This window comes from Paramormyrops kingsleyae, chromosome 12, assembly GCF_048594095.1.
Source record: "Paramormyrops kingsleyae isolate MSU_618 chromosome 12, PKINGS_0.4, whole genome shotgun sequence".
NCBI lineage: Eukaryota > Metazoa > Chordata > Actinopteri > Osteoglossiformes > Mormyridae > Paramormyrops > Paramormyrops kingsleyae.
In genome coordinates, this window is record NC_132808.1 from 17,097,570 (window position 1) to 17,120,019 (window position 22,450).

General features: G+C 41.5%; 1 protein-coding gene across 1 annotated transcript in view; it reads left to right on the forward strand.

Moving 5' to 3' along the window:
• The window catches only part of LOC111845340 (rho GTPase-activating protein 7-like), a 57,303-nt gene that overhangs the window by 4,656 nt on the left and 30,197 nt on the right, over nt 1-22,450 (forward strand). Inside the window, exons 3-5 of the mRNA XM_023814686.2 lie at nt 4,365-4,496; nt 4,604-4,741; nt 11,284-11,317. Of these exons, the coding sequence (XP_023670454.2) occupies nt 4,365-4,496; nt 4,604-4,741; nt 11,284-11,317 (304 nt within the window). The remainder of the gene's footprint in view (nt 1-4,364; nt 4,497-4,603; nt 4,742-11,283; nt 11,318-22,450) is intronic.

Below are 22,450 nucleotides of genomic sequence, written 5' to 3' on the forward strand. Positions count from 1 at the left end.
CTGTAATGATATAAGATATCTGCTTGTATTTGTGAATAAATTCCCCTTAGTCATCTTATTTGCTTCTGATTGCCCTTGTCCTGAATACCCTTTAACTTTAAGATCTTATTTTAAGAAATGTGAGTTAAGAAATTGTGAACAACATCAACAACAACAACAACAACAACAACAACAGCAATAATAATAATAATAATAATAATAATAATAATTCTGCGCAATTTTTGTGAGGAAAAACCACCCAGGGTGATTTTAAAGCTTTTTTTCTTGAGTACTGTACACATGGTACAGAACATGGTATGTAAATGTCTGCCATATGTGCTTTTGCAAATTGCAAACAGGTGAGCGTCCACCAGGGTAAAACACAACCCCCTTCCTCTGCATCAGTGATGCTACATTCAGGAAGTCTCTCTTGGCTGTGTTTATGGTTGCTCTCTGTGTCAGGAAAACAAGAGCTTAAAGAGAGAAAAATAAACTTAAGTTGTTTAACATAATTCTATTAGCAGACAGCTGACTGTTTAAATGACCACATGCAATGTCTCATAACATAGATGGGATCAGATAACATGTATGCTGTATGCAAAAGAGTTTCCCCCTGGGATCAATAAAGTGCATCTTACCGTATCTTAAACTTACACTTGAAGGTTAAGCTTGCCATGTAATTGCTAATAGCAGATAGTCAATAATGGTGAAACTACTATGATTTTTTGACATCTGTAGAATAAAATGCTGGTTTGAATAAGAATGTTTGTTATGTCGGGAAGATATGTGCATGTTTACAGTCATAACAGTTGCTAAGGCAACACAAATCCGGAACCTAATGAAGATGCATCTTGATGTTGTGTTTGCATTGCCAAAAGCTGTAGAAGACCAGCACACACAATAACAATCGACTAGGACACGCGGATGTCTGCCTGATTTTGGTCCTCATAGGCCGCTGTTGTTTTCTAACAAAATAATATGGGGACAGAGTGGGAGATTGAAGGGAAAAAAACGAGTCAATCCTTTCCATTACACCAAGTGGCATAAATGCATGATTCATTGGCTGGGGGAAACCTTAAAGGGGCTCCATTGATGGGATAAATTACTGCTAACTAGAAAGTAAGTGTAAGCAAAGTCACAAGAGTCACTCATTGTGGGAAATGAAGGCAAACAGAGTCCTGTTTCAGTGCTCCTTGTTTATAGAATTATAATGTTTGTTATTAATATATAATGTTTGTTATTAATGTATATTACAGCTGTTAAGGGATGTTAGGATGTAAAGGTATACATACATGATGTTTATGAATGCTTTATGAATACTTAATGAATACATTATGAAGGTGCACTGAACGTTTTATGAATGCAATATAAAAGCATTATGAAGGTGCTGTTAATGTAAAGCATTACCCTTAATTCATACACAGAGGGCTTAGACTGGGTGACATAGTGGCTCAGTGGTAAATGCTGTTGCTTCACACCTCCCGGGTTTGGGATTTGAGTCTTGTCTGTACTTTGTGTGTGTAGCTCCTTGGGTCCAAAGAAATCCAGTTAAATTCACTGGCCCCTAGTACATGTGCCCTATAATGGACATGCATCCCGCCCAGGGTCTCCAGCAGCCTTGTGCCCTGTGCTGCATGCCATAGGCTCCAGGCAAGCCTGCCCCAGATAAGCATTTGGAGGTTGGGTGGGCATGCATTCATTTCTGTTTTTGCTTTTTGAGGCAATCTGAAGGCAGATTTATATGCTACAAATATTTCATGAACTCAGTAGTAAAATTTTTCCAGTGCTCCAAGAGTTTTGGGAACTGTAGAAATTCATTTCATGAGTGCTCTTCAATTTCTTAGTTGAGTTCATGAGCCAGTGCAGTGAAAAGCCTCTGATACGCCACCAAAACAGTGCCAAAACAGCACTTCGATGCCTGTTAAACGGTGTTTGCCTCTATAAACACTTCTATTATGTTTTCAGCCAGTCCTTTACTTTGAACTGTTGATCAGAACCCTGTTAACTTGCCAGAAACCTTGACTAATACAATTTAGCAAAACCAGTTTTCTGTGATTGTAGCGTGACTGTCCAGCCGCTGTGCACTGGCCCAGAATGGCCTCAGTTATCAGCCTCAGTTATCAGCCGGTGCCTGTCAGCTAAAAGTACGTCAGTCAGGACTCCGCAGGGAGCCAGTGTCTGCTTTACTTTTTGCTGCTGTCCTTTGATCACCTCACCAGAGTGTTATGATGGCAAAGAGGGTCCAAAGTATGTATGCGGAGTGTACTTTAGAGAGGGAGGAGTTACAGATAAGGTACTAGACACTCTGGAGCATTCTGTAGGAGATATGCAAAGCATGATGTGGGGGGAGTCATAGAGCATGCTGTAGGGGAGTCATAGAGCATGCTGTGGGGGAGTCATAGAGCATGCTGTAAGGGAGTCATAGAGCATGCTCTAGGGGCGACAGAGCATGCTGTAGGGGAGTCATAGAACATGCTGTAGGAGAGACAGAGCATGCTGTAGGGGAGTCATAGAGCATGCTGTAGGAGAAACAGAGCATGCTGTAGGGGAGTCATAGAACATGCTGTAGGAGAGACAAAGCATGCTGTAGGGGAGTCATAGAGCATGCTGTAGGAGAAACAGAGCATGCTGTAGGGCAGTCATAGAGCATGCTCTAGGGGAGTCATAGAACATGCTGTAGGAGAGGCATAGAGCATGCTCTAGGGGAGCCATAGAGCATGCTGTAGGGGAGTCATAGAGCATGCTGTTGGGGAGTCATAGAGCATGCTCTAGGGGAGTCAGAACATGCTGTAGGAGAGGCATAGAGCATGCTCTAGGGGAGCCATAGAGCATGCTGTAGGGGAGTCATAGAGCATGCTATAGGGGAGTCAAAGAGCATGCTGTAGGGGAGTCATAGAGCATGCTGTTGGGGAGTCATAGAGAACAATGCCATCTGTAAAATGAGTGACAACTCATTTGACAACTCAGCAACATCCTGTTTTTGTCTGTGTGGGTTGATTTCACTGATGCTCATTGATGCATCACTGAACAAAAATGCAGCACCATGTAAACAGTCATTATGAAATGCAATTGTTTACTTTTTGTTAGCAGTAAGTATAGTCTGTTATAACTAAGCACTGGTTACATTTTTGACTGAAAGTCTGCTATGAAATCCAAACAATAAGTAAGCTTTCCTGCAGTGTGGAATAGGCTTTCCTCTTCAGTAAGAGGAGAGCATAGGTTCCATTGTAACCGCAGAAGAAACACCTGTCTTTATGCAGACAGACCACCTGAGGTCAGTGTAGACCTTGAAAAATCAGAAGGCCAGTCCAGTGAAGTTCAAAAAGAGCAGACCGTTGTTTTTCTGCAGGGACCTGAGAGCCGATGTGCATCATAAACAGAGTGAAAAAGGAGATGTCCACTGTGTCCACTCAGAAACCTGATAAAATGGATGTTTCACACACAAAACAGGGATGGGAAATGTACACGGGGAAGCGTGGTGAAATCAGTGGAAAAACAGGCCTAAATCTTTCCCCATCACATACATTTTTCACTAACGGTTTCAATTCAACATTAAGCTGCAGTACAAACCTTAAAGACTGGAAATTAGCAGTAACTTCTGATCAAGGGGCTTTTTAATAATATAATCAACTTGGTAACCGGTTATATCATGAATTAGACCAATAAAATAATATATAAAATTTATATGAATGTCAACATACAGTTGCTCACATGTCCCGATATTTAGCAACAGCTAATAGTGATATCCAACAACACAGTGGAAATACGTAAAAAGTTACTGCTTGGGCAACTCTGTAGTTAACTGGCAAGATATTGGGCGTGTCAGTGAATTTAAAATGGAATGACCATGACTTAGTACCACAGATGCAGTCTAAGGTAAGTATTGTATGTGAGATTAGAAACAGCTTAGATGTGAAGGGTTAACGACTAAACGGCATCCCATTCAGTGTGTGCCCTGCTTTGTGCTCTGCACTTCCTAGGGTACACTCCAAATTCACCATAAATAAGCATTAGTGCAAGATGAACAGATATGTACATATTTCATTTGAATATCAGAGAACATGTATTCCATATTTTACTCGGGTAATATTTTTACATCATTTACTCTATTTGTGATTCAAATGGGAATATTACAGTACAGCAGGAGGGAGCTGACAGTATTTTTCTTTTCTTTTTTTTCTTTTTGCCCTGGGCAAATGCTAGAACATTCTTTTCTTCTGATTTGCTTCTTTGACGCGATTAAGGTCCTTGTTTTACATAGGAATGTGTGTCTTGTCAGATTTCAGTGAATAATAACACCATGCAGTGGACAGGTATGTATTATATGAAATGCTCGTATTCCTCATTCCTCACACTAATCTTATATACCCCCCTCGCTCCCCCAGGGATCGAAAAGAGAGCGTGAGCGGTCCCGATTGGATTCTATGGTGCTGCTGATCATGAAACTGGACCAACTTGACCAAGATATTGACCGCGCCTTGAATACCACACCCATCCCCTCAAGAAGGACTGTCCCTGTAGGTATACGTCTGATCATCAGTATCACTGCCTTAACATTAACCTCAAATACCGCCTTCATACTTTTCATAGTTAAGTTCATCACGATATTCTGTTCACTGTGCAGGAGTTTGGTATGGAAGCAACAAGTGGAGAGGACTCTTTGCACTCCCCAGAGCTGTTACTTACCTCCCAGAACGCTGCTTATCCCACCGTACCAACACTAGCATCCATATCTGCTGGCAGAGCGAAACACAAGGCTGAGGTAGGTACCATTACTGGGTCGTTTGTTGTTCAACAGAGAAGTTCCTTCATCGACCTTGGCCTCAAGAGTGGTGCTTTTGTTTGTTATGTCTAATATTTTTTTAGCTATACATGACTAGTAATTCATTTTCAGCATAAGTACACGACCAAATGACCAAATACAATACATTTGTAGTAATTACTGAAATACTTTTGACCAAGAGCTGCTGTGTGATAACTAAGGCCATGCATTTGCAGACCAGCTGGACAGGGCAAACACTCCCATCCTGCCCCATGTCACGTCTCATCCTCTGTCCACCCAGAAATCCGGAATCTGAGTTCTCTGGGGCAGTGGAGTGGAACGTCAGCTCGGCACTTCGGCTGCAGCTGTAATTAGCACAGTTTTCCTTAGAAGCTCAACGTGCGTCAATGAGACGGTCTGGGTTTTACACGGCCATTCATGTTAAGCTCTGTTTACGCCTGAAAGTTAATGACTGCTACCTTCCTGACCTTTTTAAACAGGGCAGTGACTGAGTGTTTTAGTGGAGAAAGTAAACAGCCTGGTTCTGTGTACCATCCTCTCTAGTTATACTATGGATAATATATATACTACCTGTGTTATGTGTTTGGCCATTGACTGATTGCTTGTGTAATGTTAAGAAGAAATGTGCAGTAGTATGTTCCATAGAGATGTGAGATGCAGTGAAGGTGGGTATGAGAGAGGTGATGTGCATGCAGTTAAGAGCCTGGATAGCTCAGTCAGTAGAGCATCAGACTCCAGGGTCCAGGGTTCAAGTCCCTGTTCGTTCGCACCCTTTTGGAACCCCACGTGTGGCTGACGGGTGTTGGACTTGAAATCCAGGGCGGTTTCCCCAAGTGGGTTTGAACACAGCACACAGTGGCATGTGGCAGTTTGTGGGCAGTGCTGGCTTAATGGTTAGGGAAGCACACTTGTAATTGAAAGGTTGCTGGTTTGAATCATTCACCAGCAAGGTATCACCCCCAAGCACTGCTCCCCGGACACTGAATTAGCTGTCCCCTGCTATGTTATGGTGTGATGTATGGGTTGAATGCAGAGGACATGTTTTGTTGTTGTGTGCTGTGGTGTGTCAACAATGACCAAATTCTAATTAATGTGACACTGGATTGGGATCTTCTGAAAGGCCAAGAGGATATTTTACTGTGTGTCTGTATCTATCAGTCTCTCTGTGTTCCCCTTTATCTGTGTCTCACTCTATCCCCCTGCGTTACTGTGTCTCTCTATATAAACCTTTATCTGTGTGTCACTCTGTCCCCTGTGTTATTGTGTCTCTCAGTCTCCCTACATAAACCTTTATCTGTGTCTCACTCTGTCCCCTGCATTACTGTGTCTCTCTGTGTCTCAGTCCCTCTATGTGCCCCTTTATCTGTGTCTCACTCTGTCCCCCGATGTTACTGTGTCTCTCTGTGTCTCTCAGTCTCTCTATGTGCCCCTTTATCTGTGTCTCACTCTGTCCTCTGCATTACTGTGTCTCTCTGTGTCTCAGTCCCTCTATGTGCCCCTTTATCTGTGTCTCACTCTGTCCCCCGATGTTACTGTGTCTCTCTGTGTCTCTCAGTCTCTCTATGTGCCCCTTTATCTGTGTCTCACTCTGTCCTCTGAATTACTGTGTCTCTCTGTGTCTCAGTCCCTCTATGTGCCCCTTTATCTGTGTCTCACTCTGTCCCCCGATGTTACTGTGTCTCTCTGTGTCTCTCAGTCTCTCTATGTGCCCCTTTATCTGTGTCTCACTCTGTCCTCTGCATTACTGTGTCTCTCTGTGTCTCAGTCCCTCTATGTGCCCCTTTATCTGTGTCTCACTCTGTCCCCCGGTGTTAATGTGCTCCAGCAAGCTTCTCTCAGTCTGCGTGTCTCTGTGTTACTGCACCTCTCTCCATCCCTCTGACAGTAGCACAGTGGGACAGAGTAACACCTTTACCACATGTGCAAAGTTTGCGAATAGAGTGAATATGGTTCGCATATGGCCTGTGCATGTCTTCCAAATGGTTTGTGTTGCAACATCTGCACGTTGTTTTGTCTATGATCTCCACATGTTCCTCACATGATGTCTGAACACGATCTGCGCTTGTTTTGCACACAGCCCATCCACGAGAGCTCTTTATTCCATTGGCTGTGTTCTGAGCCTTATCTATGTCTCGCTGAGGGCTTCCCCTTCTGTGGAGTGAAAGTGGTCTAAGTCGTCTATGCTGGACATGTTCCCAGCACAGACCCTATCCAGAGCCATTTCCCATATGGCTGAGAATACCAGCGATGGATAAACAGTATTAGCTCATCCTTCTGGCACTGACATTCAGCTCAGGTCCAAGGCATCATTGTCTCAGCACAGAGCACCAATTTCACAAGGCCATGATTTAACAACAGAGAGAGCATTGTTGTAAAAAAAAAAAAAAAAAAAAAGGTCCGTTTTCATAACAAAACCGTCACATTTCGTGAATTATGTATAGCTGACATTTGTGCCAGTTGGACTGATAAGCTGTGTGGCAACACAAAAAAGAGATGCAAAAAAATTCACTTATTTGTTCCGATCCATGATCCAACAGATAGTCACAGTTTCACATGGGTTGTCCACAAAGCTGGAAAACTGTAGGCCTGCTAGATTTATGCAAGAAGGATTGTGAAAGGATGTGGAGAAATATTTAAGCCTCGGTAGGTATTTGTAAAACAAGTTTTGGGGATATTTCACAACCTCAATCCAGTTTTTTTTTTTTTTTGTAAGAGTCTTATTAAGATTCTCTCCTGCAGACAAATGTCGTATTTACACATCTAACCTCATAGCAATTCAGATGGCGTGATCCGGGCTGGGGTTGGCTTTCATTCCCTGCTCGTTCCTGTTTGGCTACGGTCACTGTTTGAGCCATAGGGACATCCTGAAGCCACACCTTTCCACTCCTTTGTGTTTGACAGGTTTCAGGCACCTCTTTCCTCAGGATGTCACACAGATCCTTGTTTTGGGTTCCTCTCCACGTGCTTCGTGGGGGAGCTGGTATCTGAGCCCTATCTCATTTCACCACTGCTTCTACTTCACTGTCGACTTCCTGTCCTTTTTAAATGTGTCGTCATAGTGACATTTCACTGTTAGTGAAGAACATGTATAGGGAAAACTTCCATCTAAAGCTTTGGTAACACTTTACTCGAGGGGAAACAAATAAAGTAGTAGTATACTCCTACTTAATGTATTAATTAACCAGAAAATAAGTGCTAGTTGCACATTGATCCCATGTTCATTCATCATAAATCATTCATAACAGTGCATGTAGGAGTTGCTACATTTGTTCATGATTTGTACTTGAGTTACTTGTGCCTCCTCACATGAAGTATTACCAAAGCTTTTAACAAATGTGAGGAGATCACTTTTTTTAAATGTATGTGTGATGTGAACATTACCTTACCTCACCTCTTCCCTGTGTAACCCAAGTAATGGATAAATCATTAGCTGTTCTAGGCCAGAAATCTGTCCTTTCAACTAAAAGGGAGAAAACAGGGTTGACTCATTTGAACTTCATCTCAGCTTAATCCATTCCTTACTTTTGCTTGTATAATAGAAAAGGCAAACTAAAATATTCACTTACTTGCTAAATTATATTTTTATACAAGTTCACATTGATATAAACATCTAGCCGTTGAGTAAAAGGTTTTCATGTCCTTCAAGATGTCTAAAATACTGAACTGTGTGTTACTACTGATGATCTCAATAGAACCAAAACGGCTAATTTAGTGCACAGTAATCGTTCTATTTTTTCCCAGTTTCCTGCAGATGTCTTTTCACTTTCCCTCCAAATGAGTTTTCCCTATCAGCTAATGTGAAAAGGCCATGGAGTTTACTGGGCTGTGCCTGAAAAGACTTTAGAAATGCTTTTTATAAGCAACACTTCTGCGTTCCTTCCAACAAACCTCCAACAAGTAAAAAACTGAAAAACAAGAACTTGCATCAATCCAATGTCTGTTTCTTAAATGTTCTTGCTGTGGAAAGATTAGAGTGGAAACGACATTCGTTGCAGTCAGCGATCTGCTGTTCTGGATCAAGGCTCCTCAGCTGGCTTCTCCATTCACTTTGGACCCTGTAGGTCCGTGGCGAAAATCCAATTTGATGCCGTCATTTCACAAACGGTACACCTTTGGCTGCGGCCTCGCTGCAGATGGAAGGCATTAAAGGTGGGCGGACTTGACCAGGTCTCAAGCTATAACAATACTTTCCCACATATTTCAGAAACTTTAGCACGGTGCCAACTTTGGTCACAGGGGAAGAAGCACTATATTCACATGGGCGACACTTATTCCCTTGCTTTTTCTCACTAGGAAGGACAGAGGAATCCTAGTTTTCAGACACGTCCTACTCACTCAAAACCAAAACTGCTGTTACTAGACTGATAGGGGAGCATGAGGCCTCATAATCTTATCCTCGTTATGTATATGTAGCTTGAAAGAAGATGTCGCATGTGGGAGGGAAGGTGGGGATTTGGTCATCTCAGGCAGGGGGGTTCAGGTGACGATATCTGTTTACTGTTTTGATGTCACATTCACTTTTATCCTCAGTTCTTCACTGATGATGATGATGATGATGAAAACCTTTATTGCTGTTGCAATACACCATGTCACTAGTCACAAGTACCAGCGAAAAACTGGCCATCAACCCGACTATACATGTACAAACATCACATTATAGGGGGTAGACAGGTCAGGAAGACGGGGATATAGGAAGAACAGAGAAAACAGAATTACATGAGGAGAGAGGAGGAGAATAAAGAAACAGCCCCCAGACTGTACTCCAGTACACGCTGGGGGTATGAAGCGGTGAATGCATGGGATGGGGGGAGGGTGCGGTGAGTGCGTATCTGTACGTATGTATATGTGTGTGTGTATCCAGGTGTCCTTGGGATTGGGGGAGAGGAATGCAAGAGAGTCTCACTGCCTTGTTCTTCCGGGGGAGTTGTTAATTCAGCAGCGGCCTTGTCACTGTGCTCAGTATTATTTTACTGCCCCGTAAGTAGCAGAAAACCCTCTTTCATTATTGACAGAATAGCTGCGTGCACATATTATTATTATTATTATTATTATTATTATTATTATTATTATTAAAATTATTATCAGTAGGAGTAGTAGTTGGAGGAGTAGTAGTAGTATTAGGAGTAGTTGTAGGAGTAGGAGTAGTAGTAGGAGTATTAGTGTAATTGCTATTAAATTCATTGTCTCAGATCTTTAAGTCCAGACTGAGACCTGACTTCAGGCCATTCCTTCTCTCTGAACATGTGTCTATGGAGGCTTATAGGGTTGAGATAAACCAGCAGAGGAATGTGGTCTCTGCCACGGAGTTGAGAAACAAAAGCGATGACCAGGCTGAGACAAAGACTGCATTTTATCATTCCATCACCCACAAATGGGATCAGGACATAGTCTGGAGCCTGTGTCACAACCACAGAGGTAGCTTTCAAACCCTCACCATCATAATTAAATGGACCCTTAATACATCGCAGCTGGGAAATCTTCGGTTTTCCTCCATTGTTGTAGTATTGTTATATTATAATAGATGGAATAGTCATTAAGGACATGCGAGTTCCTGGAGGTCGGGGGTGGGGGGGGGGGGGGTCATGCCGTAAGGGGTGGGGCCTATGCCAAGAAATATGGGTCACAAAGCTAGGATCCTGCACAATATGGGGAGGACATGCAAACTCCACAAACACAGAGAGATAAGGGAGGCGACACCCAAACCCTGGACATGTGAAACAAGGCGGCTACCGACTGAGTCACTGCGCCACTGTATAGCTTCAGCCAAAAAATAAAATGTGCTTTACAGTAAATAAATGCATTATATATGAATCTCAGTGAAGGTCAGCTTTATTTCTGGAGTCATGCATGTTAAAAGGCAAATTCTACTGACACTTTGCGGTGAGCTAAAATATCAATATGGTTCAAGAAATTATATATAAGAAATATATGCAATGTATTTGCATGTCACAAAATCATACCTTTGTCTCGTTTTCAGAATTCTCCTACATTATCTAAAATAAGATTTGTGTGTGTGTGTGTGTGCGTGTGTGAGAGAGAGAGAAAATATTGTCAGACTCTAAATCTTGATGTGGGTGAAGGAATGAAGGAACAAAGGTTGTTACTGGTCAAAAATGACAAAAATGTTAAAAAAAAAATGTAAATGCAAAAATGAAAAAAAAGAATGAAAATCATATTGAAAAGGACTTAAGGATGTTAAAACACTACTTAAAGTATGTGAAAAATCTAGTGAGCTATTTTCTTATCAGTGATGCAGAATGTGTTAGAGGTTCAGGAGTGGATACGTGTGTTTGTGCCTCCGTGAGACAGTTACTGCTTCCCTGTGAATGCCTCTGTTCTGCTCTTATGAAACACTCAGTTCAGAGATTATTTTTGTTCTGGCTTGTCTATGAGGACATGTGGTACCTGACTGTTAACACACGCTACTCTGCGGACAAATATTACCATTAATATCCGGATGCTACATGAACGAGGGTTGTGGGTGTCATCAGTAACAGTTAATTCTCTGCCTTTTCTTGTAGATGATGCCAGCTATTTCAGAAAAAGATAAAGCTGGTAAGTTTACATCAGTTTCTTCCTTGTGCACACTTACGTCTAATCAAAATAATCAGCAGTTTTGTGCTTAAGTTTGACGTGCTGTAATATGCTTGCACAGTTCATTGTGACCACACTGGGACCATACAATTGACTGTTTTTTCTTTTTTGGTTGTTTACCTATAAAATATTTCCTTGCTGGTATTCCAGTGGGTAAAATGTCGTTCGATCTGTTATCTGAGATGAATGAAGCCGCTGTATAGCTTTGATATGTCAGACAGCCGCTTCTGTGTATCCTTATCCTGAGACCTCATGAAGCGGAATTGCATAACATGCACAGCTAATCTTTGTCCACCTTACGTAATACCTATCGCCTGTTTATCAATCCGAAACAATGTAGCAATGTATTTATCCAGTCAGAATAGAATAGGCAAGGCAAAAAATGGGTGTAACTTAGGCTTGGTTTAAGGACACATCAGTATGACTACACCTTCCCTTCACAAGAATTGAATTGTAAGTATTCATAGGATCCCATTATACTGTTTATTGTGTGTGGGTCCAAATAGTGATGGTGATAAATTTGTTACATTGCTCGCATAAATAGCCCATTCCCTAGCCTCACCATTCTGAGGGAGCACGTCTTGGCATGGTAATATTTGCTGGAAATGTGTACGCCAAGGGGCAGCCTTGGATAGGGCTGATAAGCAGGTTGGATTGTGGTCCGGGTTCTTCTATACCGGTGCAGAAAGCCGTCATTCACATTTCCATCACAGAAGCTTTTCCCCGGAGCAGCTGATTGGTCATGTGACAGATTAACCCCTGTGACACCAGCCAGCACAGAGCAACGTTTAAACAAGGTACCATGGGAAGGCAGCACTGCTTGCTCAGCCTGACACTGCAGTATGTACTGTAGGACAATGCAGTAACACTGCCTGTGTTACAGTACATAGAAGTGTCTAACGATTCACAGAATCATTTATAAAACAAAGAGAAGCACCAAAATAAACTCCTGAATTTAGGGGTCCCCTTACGCCACCCAGATCATAAAAACTATTAAGAATTAATTTGATGCTATTTTATTCAAAAATATTACACAGAATCTCTTTCGTACAGAAGGAGATTCAAATGCACAAAATATTTTGGGTTGTTAGCACTTGACTTGTGACTTGGAATGGCTAGGAGCCGTAGTATTTGAGTTGTACTTCTAGTGATTTGCATTTTGTTTGACTTTAACGTTTATTCTTGGAAGTGGTAGAGCATTTCAAAAGTCCAGTCTGAGTATAGATCCGGCATGAGGTTCATTTGTGGAACATCTGCCCAATCTAAAAATACCACAGTGGGAATACATAAACATAGAAGAATGAGAGAATCTTTCCACTGGCTGACAGCGTGACCCTTTGCATGCTGGGAGGTCTCAAATAACATTAACTGCTGATGGATGAAAAGGAATATTACATGCTAGTTTTGTCTGCAAGCCAGGCGAAAACTCAAAAAGGAAAAGCTTCATTGTTCATTTGAAGCAAAACAAATCAATCGTTTGGAAGCATGTGCAAGTTGGAATCTTTGGTGCACTTAATCTGCTGACCTCTCATTTTTTTTCCCCTACAAAAAGTTTCGATCTAAACTTTTTTTAAACAAATTGTGTCAGCATTTTTTTCCCTCTAGATTTTAAGTTTGTGACCCTTTAAGTTATGCTGGTGGATGAAATCTCTCCCAGGTTTGATGTTTAGTCTGGGTTCGTTATTAATGCATTTAGTGCTCTGTTAAAGCTCGCTGTCCCCACAGACGGGAGGAATTTCATTTCCTTTCCATGTGATTTTTTTAGAAAACAATGGGAAATGTCATTTTTATATATTCAATTTATTCATAATTATTATTCTCTTATTTACCAAAAATAAACAGTGAAACTTTAATCAGAATTATTGCAGAGAAGCTTTTAGTGGTTCTCCTTTAGTAGAAAAGATGGAGCATCTTCTAGCAGCTCAGTACTGACCGGTTGATCCCGTTGTCTTGTGAGAGACAGTCGGGGCTCCAGCTTTCCATCCAGTCTGTTTACTTATCTAAGTCCCACTGACTTGTGTAGGACAGCTGGAGCAGCCAACGGCATAGTCTACAATGACTTGTCTCCTTGGCATCTGAGGGACAACATGGCTAATTCCTCAGTAATGCTTCAAACAAATACCCAGTTATTATTCATCTGAGAGCCTTTATTGCCATATTTCATTAAAAAAAATAAAAAAAACCACTTTCAATCAATGGGCTATTTTCAAGGCATCTGTGGAATTTGGGATGTCCGTGGTATTTAGTGAATTCACTGTGTTCAGGGCATTCTTAGAATTCAGGTTGTCCAGGGTTTTTACTATGTCCCGGCATTTTAGTACATTCAGTGTATATCCTGTGTTCAGGGTTTCAATATTCAGTGTGTATGCAGTGTTCAGGAGGTTCCAGTTGTGGTATTCATAGGTCATTCCAGGGGCAGTTCTAGTGTTAGAGGTTATCGGGGGCTTAGAACTGAAATTGTTGCACATCATAACAGTAAATATATTCATAGCCTGTGCTGTGTGTGGGCACCCCTGGTGCTGATCACGATTCATGCCATGGGCCTAAAACAGATATGCAAGCAAAAACTGCGCAAATCAAGCTAAATGCTCCATCCTAAGTGTCACCCTATTTGTGTTGCAAAGTGTAGTGCAAGACATAATAGTGAAGACTATAATAGAATAGTATTGTGTAAGCTATAGTATTTAAGTAAAACAGCTTTACTAAAGCTTCTCGATTGGGAATTCCTGCGATACAAATTGCATCAAAAGAATTCACGTACAGGGGATTCTTTTATCCTATGATGCTTCTTGTCCTCTCATTCATTCCGCAGCCCTCTGGAATATAAAAAATACCCGGCCTTAGATCATTAGTTCATTGTGTGACCAGAATATAAAACCACAGGCCGAATGTTTGACGCACAGCACTGGCAATGACATCACGGCCATCCAGTTATCGGCCCACTGGCGTTATTTCACTTTCACTTATCAGGGGGTGGGGATGATAAACAGCCATCCTACTGTCTTGCATTATAACACCTTGCCTGTCCTGTTAAGTCGATCATTATAGCATAAGCATGCAAGGAGGTGCATTGCTATAGATAGGAGGCTCAGGATTTCTGCATACCTGCATGTGTGTAGTGTTACCATTCTGTCATCCCTGTCAGAAACCACACTTTGACATATTGTACAGCATCACTGAACCCCAATACATACATTGTTCCCCAAGCTAAAAACTCCTCTATATCAAGTCAAATGTCACAGCAATGGAGCTGAAGTGTTGCGGCTGTAAATATTCAGCCCGGGTGTGCTGACGAACGTGAAGTCGCCGAGGGTATAGGCGACCTCCACCTAGGGAGTGTCCTCTCAGCCTGCACTGCTCAAAGGACGGCTCTCACACTGGCTGCATCATTTCAATGCACCCCCCCCCCCCACCACCACCCCACACTCACATACACACACGCACACCGGCACACACACAGACAGCTGTGAGTCAGAAGAGAGGATTCTGCAGAGGGATGGGCTGCATGTGTCGCATGTAGACCAATAGGGTACCTACACAGACACACAGACATACGGACGCGCGCAGACGCACGCGCGCAGACGCACGCGCTCCCCGCCCGGCTGCTCCCTGACATGGCTCAGTCTGCCCGGCTGCTGTTGCTAAGGCGATCCCTCAGCGAACATCTCCACCGCTCCACCAAGACCCTGCAGCTTCTTCACAAAAGCAGCAGGGAGGCGCGTCATGCAGGTGAGCGAAGTCAGAGGTGAGGGCACGGCCGCCCCTGCCCTGTCGGCATGGTAACGGGGCTGCTTCGTCGCCTTCTTGGGCGGGCTCAGCTTTACGGATATCTCGCAGTCTGGCCGTCCGCCTGATCTGCTGCGGCGTATGGAATGTTCTGCTGGTGTATTTGGAGTGACGTGAAACGCCGTGACTTAGGAGCACAGGAGAGTGCGAGACAAAGGCTTGCATGCTGAGAGACAGGGAGCAGTGCAGGAGCTGCTGAGTCATGTTGCAGGAGGCGACAGGGCTGCAGAACACATGCCATCTGTGCTGTAATTGCAGTGTTACTGTCTCTATTGTAAAGGCACTGTTACTGTATGTGAACAGGTAATACTACAGTAATGGCACATTTATTGTAATGGTCTTGTTAATATCTGTGGTATAATAGTAGTGTTACTATCTGTAATGTATGAGTAATGTTACTGCTTTCGATATAATGGTTGTGTTACTCTCTGTGGTATAATGGCAAGTTACTATCTGTGATCTTACAGTAGTACTACTATCTGAGATGTAATCGTAGGGCTACTATCAGTGATATAATAGTAGTGCTACTGAATGTGTTGTAATGGTAGTGTAACGTGTGACGTAGGACTTTCGTGGTCGTGTAATAGCAGGGTTATTCTCTGTGGGATAATGGCAATGTGTGTATCTGTAATGTTATGGTAGTGTTGCTCTCTGCAAAATAATTGTAGTGTTACGATATGTATTACACTTCCAGTGTTACTATCTGTCATGTAATAGTAGTGTTACTGTCTGTTATGTAATTGTAGTGCTATGTATCGTAATGGTAGTGTTATTATCATGAAGTAAGTGTATTGTTACAGTCTGACAGGTTGATGACAGGTTTGCTACAGGTTTTACTGTTTGTGATGTTATGTTACTGTTTGTCATGTAAGGAAAAATTACCATTCTGTGATATTTTAAGAAGCAACATAATGAATACAATTTTTTCACCAGAATTTATTTTTACATTATATACATTATATACATTATATGAATCCCTCTGCATGTGGCTGATATTTGTTAGCACTGGGAGAATCCATTTGGCTTTAATCCTAGCTAATCATGGTAAGGTTATCTTCTGAACACAAGAGTGCACACAGACTCATCCTGGTACAAGCCTCTGGTATGGGCAAGTTGCTTTTTTTAAAAAAAAAATGTTTATTAATTCTGTGACAAGAAAGTGTATTTCCTCTGCCATGACAATGGGTCTCAGGAGTTACTCAGTGTCACAGGAAAGAAACAGTGTTTCACTCAGACAAGGAAAGTACAAGAAAGGCTTTGCAGATAAAATTCCCCCAGTGTGGCACCACTCATGGATTTATGGCATTTATAAATATGGTCTAACATCTTGTTTTCTTCAGATAAGAATCAGTTTGTTATATAACTCATTGAGTCACAGGAGATAGGAAAGGGACACCTCAAAGTAAACTTACAGTAGCTTTAACAGGCTTCTGTTAATTCTGAGGGGCATCTAGCCTCCCAAATTTGTGAAATAGACAGTACAGATAGCCAGTGAAACAATAGCAAGATGCTCCAGTGATTATATGTAATATAGATAATACATTGTAACACATAGTAATACATTGTAAGCTATTAGAATGCAAGTCCAGCTTGACAGTAGAACACACAAACTCATGCATGTCACTATAGCAATTCTTTGATTATGGTAATTCGTTTTACGTTTTTTTCACAGTAAAAGGTTTCGAGTTTTCATACCAGAATCTTGATTTATGGACTGGTGTTCATGAAAAAGCACCATAAATTGGAAAAAGCATTGAAAACCAAATTATTATTTTAAATGTGAAAAATTATAATGTGATTCCAGCCCAACCAAAAACCCCAGTTTTCCAAAATATCACCATAACAATGGAAAAATAATGCTATTTAGTATAATGAACCTTTATTGTAGTCACTTATTGTGCCAAAGAAATTGAGGCATGATACATTGTTTTTCCCTTTTTGTTACACATTTGGCTATAATGATACTTTTGAAAAATCAATGCATTTAATGTTGTTTAGCATAGTCTATGGTTGGAAAACGTCACATGGAGGATACATTAGTAACAGAAATCGAGGGATGGCTGTAAATGTATAAATATGTATCTATGTGTGCATTACATGCCTCCAGAAAAAGGGCAGCATCTCCCAATCCTGTCAGTGTCAGACCATTTTTGGGATAATTTGTTAGTTTCCATCCATCCATCAATTAATCCATCCACCCACTTATATCCAGTACGGGGTCGTAGAGATTCTTAGCATGTCTAAGGAAGCACGGGATACAAAGCAGAGGACACACTGCACAGGATGCTGACCCAGGGCACACTGCACAGGATGCTGACCCAGGGCACAATGCACAGGATACTGATCCAGGGCGCACTGCACAGGATGCTGACCCAGGGCGCACTGCACAGGATACTGATCCAGGGCGCACTGCACAGGATGCTGACCCAGGGCGCACTGCACAGGATGCTGACCCAAGGCACACTGCACAGGATGCTGACCCAGGGCGCACTGCACAGGATGCTGACCCAGGGCACACACAATCACACCCTATCAGCGTTTTTTATAACGCCCAGTTAACCTAACTGCATATCCCCGGACTATGATAATCAGCCGGAATAATGATAATCGACTGGAATACCCAAAGGAAACCCGTCCAGCACAAAGAGGACATGAAACTCTAAGAATAGCTTAAGTATTGTGTAAGAATGCAATTGATGATTTACTGAAACTGCAAGCGCCTGTTATTCATTGCAAATATCAGTTTCAGCATCACAATCTGATAGAGTGGAATATAACTTTATTATAAAAAACATGCGTATGCATAGTTTATGTTTAATGAGAATCTCTCAAAATTCATTACAGCTGGAAATATTTCTAATTGAGGATTGTACTGCATTGCATGAACCAGATCATTGCAATATGGAAAGAGGATAATTGCCTGTGTTTTATATTTGTTCCTTATGGGCTGACATGAATGCCTGTGGCCAGTTTGTGATTGTGGTTTTAATGAATGCTGGTGATAATGGATACAGTTAACATTCCATTTAGCCTGTAATATGTTCCGCAGACCCCTCAAAGCCAGCTAACATGCATTTTCGTGAAATGCAGAGTGTTTTATTCTGTGAGTAATATATTTCAGCTTCTGTGTCTGGATCAAAGCAGATCTTATTGGACCCGCGGGTCACTGTTTGTTATTGTTCAGTTTCCCATCTCTCCCATGCTACTGGGCTCAAGTCTGTCTTCTTCAAGGCCACAGTGGGCTGAATCGCAGAGACAGGAACAAGCTGTTTCCCTGACATTTTGCAAATTATGAAAATACATGTTATATGTCACTTGTTTGATACTGTTCTGCTTTTGATCACAGACCACATGAAAGACCTTATTTATAAATATGTGACCCTCAATTTCAGTCTCACGTTTTCAGTCTCCTGGCCTTGAAAATCCCTGCTCCTCTCTTACAATCCCCGGCTTCAGTAATCAAATGGTATTTTCTTATGTATTGTTTCATTCTTTTTTCTATAGCATCATTTGGTTGTTCCCCTGTAAAACATTAACAAAATATTGAATAGGCTTACTATGTAAATTTGCTGCATGTTAAAGCATGTCTTTTTATGATCATTGAACACACAATTGTTTGTTGATTGAATACTATAGATATTTGTAGGATACCTGTAGGGGAAACATTCAGATAGTGAGATTGGGCATTTGCTTCTAATCCTAATAGGGAGTCATGAAATCAGCAGGATATGGATCTGCACTCATGTTTGCAAGATTGAAAGTGCAGTCCTATTACTGGTAGAGCTATCATATCACCATTGGGCCCTTGTGCAATGCACTTTGGACAAAACTGGCTGCTAAATAAATGTAATAAATATACAGTACCAATCTAAACTTTGGATACACCAAGTCACCTACAAAGGACAGTGATAGTGTCGCATCACATGACCTGACCACCTGACCTAAACATGGTTTTGGAGGAGTCTGACCAGAGCGTGAAGAAAAAGCAGCCAATGAGTGCTTATCATATATGTGGGACGTCCTACAGGACGCTGGAAAAGCATCCCAGGAGGCCACCTCATGGAACTGGCATAAAGGAGAAAGTAGGGTCAGATAGTCCCTGCAGCCATTGGAGTTAGGGGCCTCGCTCAAGGTCCCATTGGTGAGATCACTCTGCCGTCCAAGGGATTTGAACCAACAACCTTCTGAGTCCCAACCCGCAGATATTTTTGTTTTGTTTAATACTTTGTTGGTCAGTGAATAATCCATATGTGTTATTTTATAGTTTTTGTGTGTTCATATGTATTTTAAAATGTAGAAAATAGTACAGTATACCTTTTATAGGTAGATGTGTCCAAACTTTTGACTGATACTGTACATTTTGTACATCCCGTTGCTTTTGCAGATGTCACACCTTCAGAGCTCTAGATAGCCAATTAGCAATGAGTGCAGACATGATTTAAATGTAATAGCTGTTACTGCCTTAATGTCAGCTGTAAGCCTGAATTTCAGTCTGACAAACAGATGTGTGGAATCTCACCCAAAACTAACCACTCCATTTGTCAAAGGAAGGGCGAGCAGATTTACTAATACTTAATAACGTGTCACATACATATCAAAGGCTGTCAAGAATTTCCCATCTGCTCAGTATTCAAATGCCCTTCTCAGTTTTCGATGTGTGAAAATATAACAGCATTCATAAATATTCATTTTTTTGCCTAAAAGTACAGCAGTCTAATACTTTGATCTCAGGTTTTATGGAAACGAATTTCTGATCTGTTTCTCATCTAGGATTCAGTTTGATATTCTGGTGTATTCAGTTGTATTTTCAGTAGGTGTAAAGGTACAGTTGTGTCATCATAAGGCACCTTCAGGTAGGTCACATGCTTTTCAGCAAAAATACATAGAGCAAAGTTTGAAAGCAAAGTATAGCATTAGTCTACATCATCTGCTCTGTGATAGCCTCATTGTTTTGGTTTGTATCTCTGGAGAGAAAAATTTTGCACATGTAAATCATGCATAGTGATGACAGATGAGTACCAAATACGACAGAGGGTACCAAAGTTTATCTCAACATGTTGGGTCAGGCAGTGTGTTTTTGGTTCATATACAGAAGACTGTGGGTGAAGACATATTGCCTGCAAATACTTGCATGTATCTAGCTTGAATGGGCTTTTAAACTGCAGAGCAGTCGCAAAAAGTGCTGCTGAGTGGGAATAATTGGCGGCCGTTATGAACCTTATTTAAACATGGTCGGTGTCAATGTTTAGCAAGGATACTCAGATTTTCAATTACAGGACAACCATCAAGAGCAAAAGGTCAATGAAGTATAATTCTTTGTCACATTTAAGTTGATTTTAACTTGTGGTACTCAGCATGAACCTAATTTAACACACTACTGCCATTAGAATAATCTCAGGGCAATCCAGTCTACGTGAGATGCATTCCTCGGTGTTTATTTCAAACCCTGGCGACTTCTTGTGGCAATCGTGTTTGCAGAAACAAATCCCTCCGTGTCAGGTTTTGACAGCTGGAATGTATCTTCATAAGGTGTCTTCCCATGTACTGTAAACAGTCACCTGATTATGGTGTCCAGCGTCAAGTAACTGTGTGGGTCCCAAGCCTAATTAGTACCCACCCACTCTAAAACCATGTATCCTGTGCTCTTACAATGAAGATCTGAGTCATAATTGCAAAGGACTGCATGCTCTGGCTGGGATCTTTGTTTCTGTGTCTGTAGCAACGTAATGATGAGAAGCTGTTTTTCCTAACATTGACTAACAAAAAGGACCATGCGCTTAACAGGAGGAATGTGTGTTGAACAACAGGACTGTATGATGGACACAAGGAATGAAAAACAGGACCAGCAACTCGTGGAGAAGACAATGACATGTATTGAGTATGAGAACCAGGACAATGTGGTAAAAAGGAGAACCGTATAATGAACATGCAGTGTTACAGTATGTGAGCCAGGAACTTGCTGTTGCAGGGATTAAAAGAAATCATGTGTCTTAACTAGGGGAGATCAGGGACAATAGTTGAATCGAATCTGGTATATATTTACTCATTTATCTGTGTACTTTTAGCAGGATATGTTTACTAAGCACCAGAACTGTTGCTAGGAGCCTTAGGCTAGCAAAAGTGGAGGGACGTATAGGCGTTGAACAACTGACCCTATTGAACAAATGTCTCTGGTGTTCCTTAAATACCTATGGGGTCCACATATCCAGGACCTTATGTAACTCTGCTTTGCTCTATTTGCAAACGTTTTCCACTCTTGGGTGTCCAGCTTAGCTGTGGGTTGACATGTTTGTCTGCACAGTCGAACCACGAGCAGTTGTGATGCCCTGGCAAACCCAATGCTTTCTCTAAAATCAAATGCTGTTTCCAGAAAACACTGATGTGATTTTGTGACAAAACAGTACATAATGTCATAGTCGCACTGAGCCTTTTACCTGAAAGTGAATCTACTCTGTGACAAAGGGCAGGACAACGTGTGAGCGAGGGGCTCTTCTATACGTAACTTTTGGCCTGCTTCCTAAATTAAAATCCCATTTTCTGCAACAAAGTGACATTGTCTTGTCCTCTGAAGTGTCATATATAGCACTCAATAATCTCACAATGCCCATGGAAAAACTATTCTTGAATTATGGGGATTTACAACATTTTGAACATGGCTGTATCAAGTGTCATTTGGACATGGTGTTCAGTTGTTAACCTTTGCTTTTCATTCATTCATTTCATTATAATGATTAATGAATGATTGATGTGGCTTCTTACAAATGTCATTCCTTTTAGATCCATCAAACTTCTTGCCACATTTGATTGAGAACCTTGAGTGTAGATCCAATTGCTGAGTTTATTTCCAAGGACAATCAATCACTTACAGAGTTACAAGGGAGATCTGGGGGCTGTACTATGAAGTGGGGTTACTGGTTTATCGGGGTAACTTGTAGGATTTAAGGTAGTTTGGGCAAAATGTAAGTGAACGAATAAGAAGTCCATTTCAACTGTGGTACCCCGCTTCATAGTACAGGCCACTGGTCAGCATATAAAAGATAGATTTAAGTCCCGTTTCTGTTTTCCCTCAATAACATTCTTTTAAAAAAATACAAGCAAGAGTCATACATAGAGAAACCACGAACTGTACCTAGTTTTCAGATCGCACCTCACAGACAAGACTTCGCAACTTGGCTAATTTAGTAACGCAGCACAGGAAAAACAATCAGGTGCATGGAATAGACCATTCAGCATTTCGGGGGTGATTGCTGGTGATTCCATGTTGGTGAAACCAAAGTTTGGGGGGTGGGGGGTGTCACAGATCTTTTG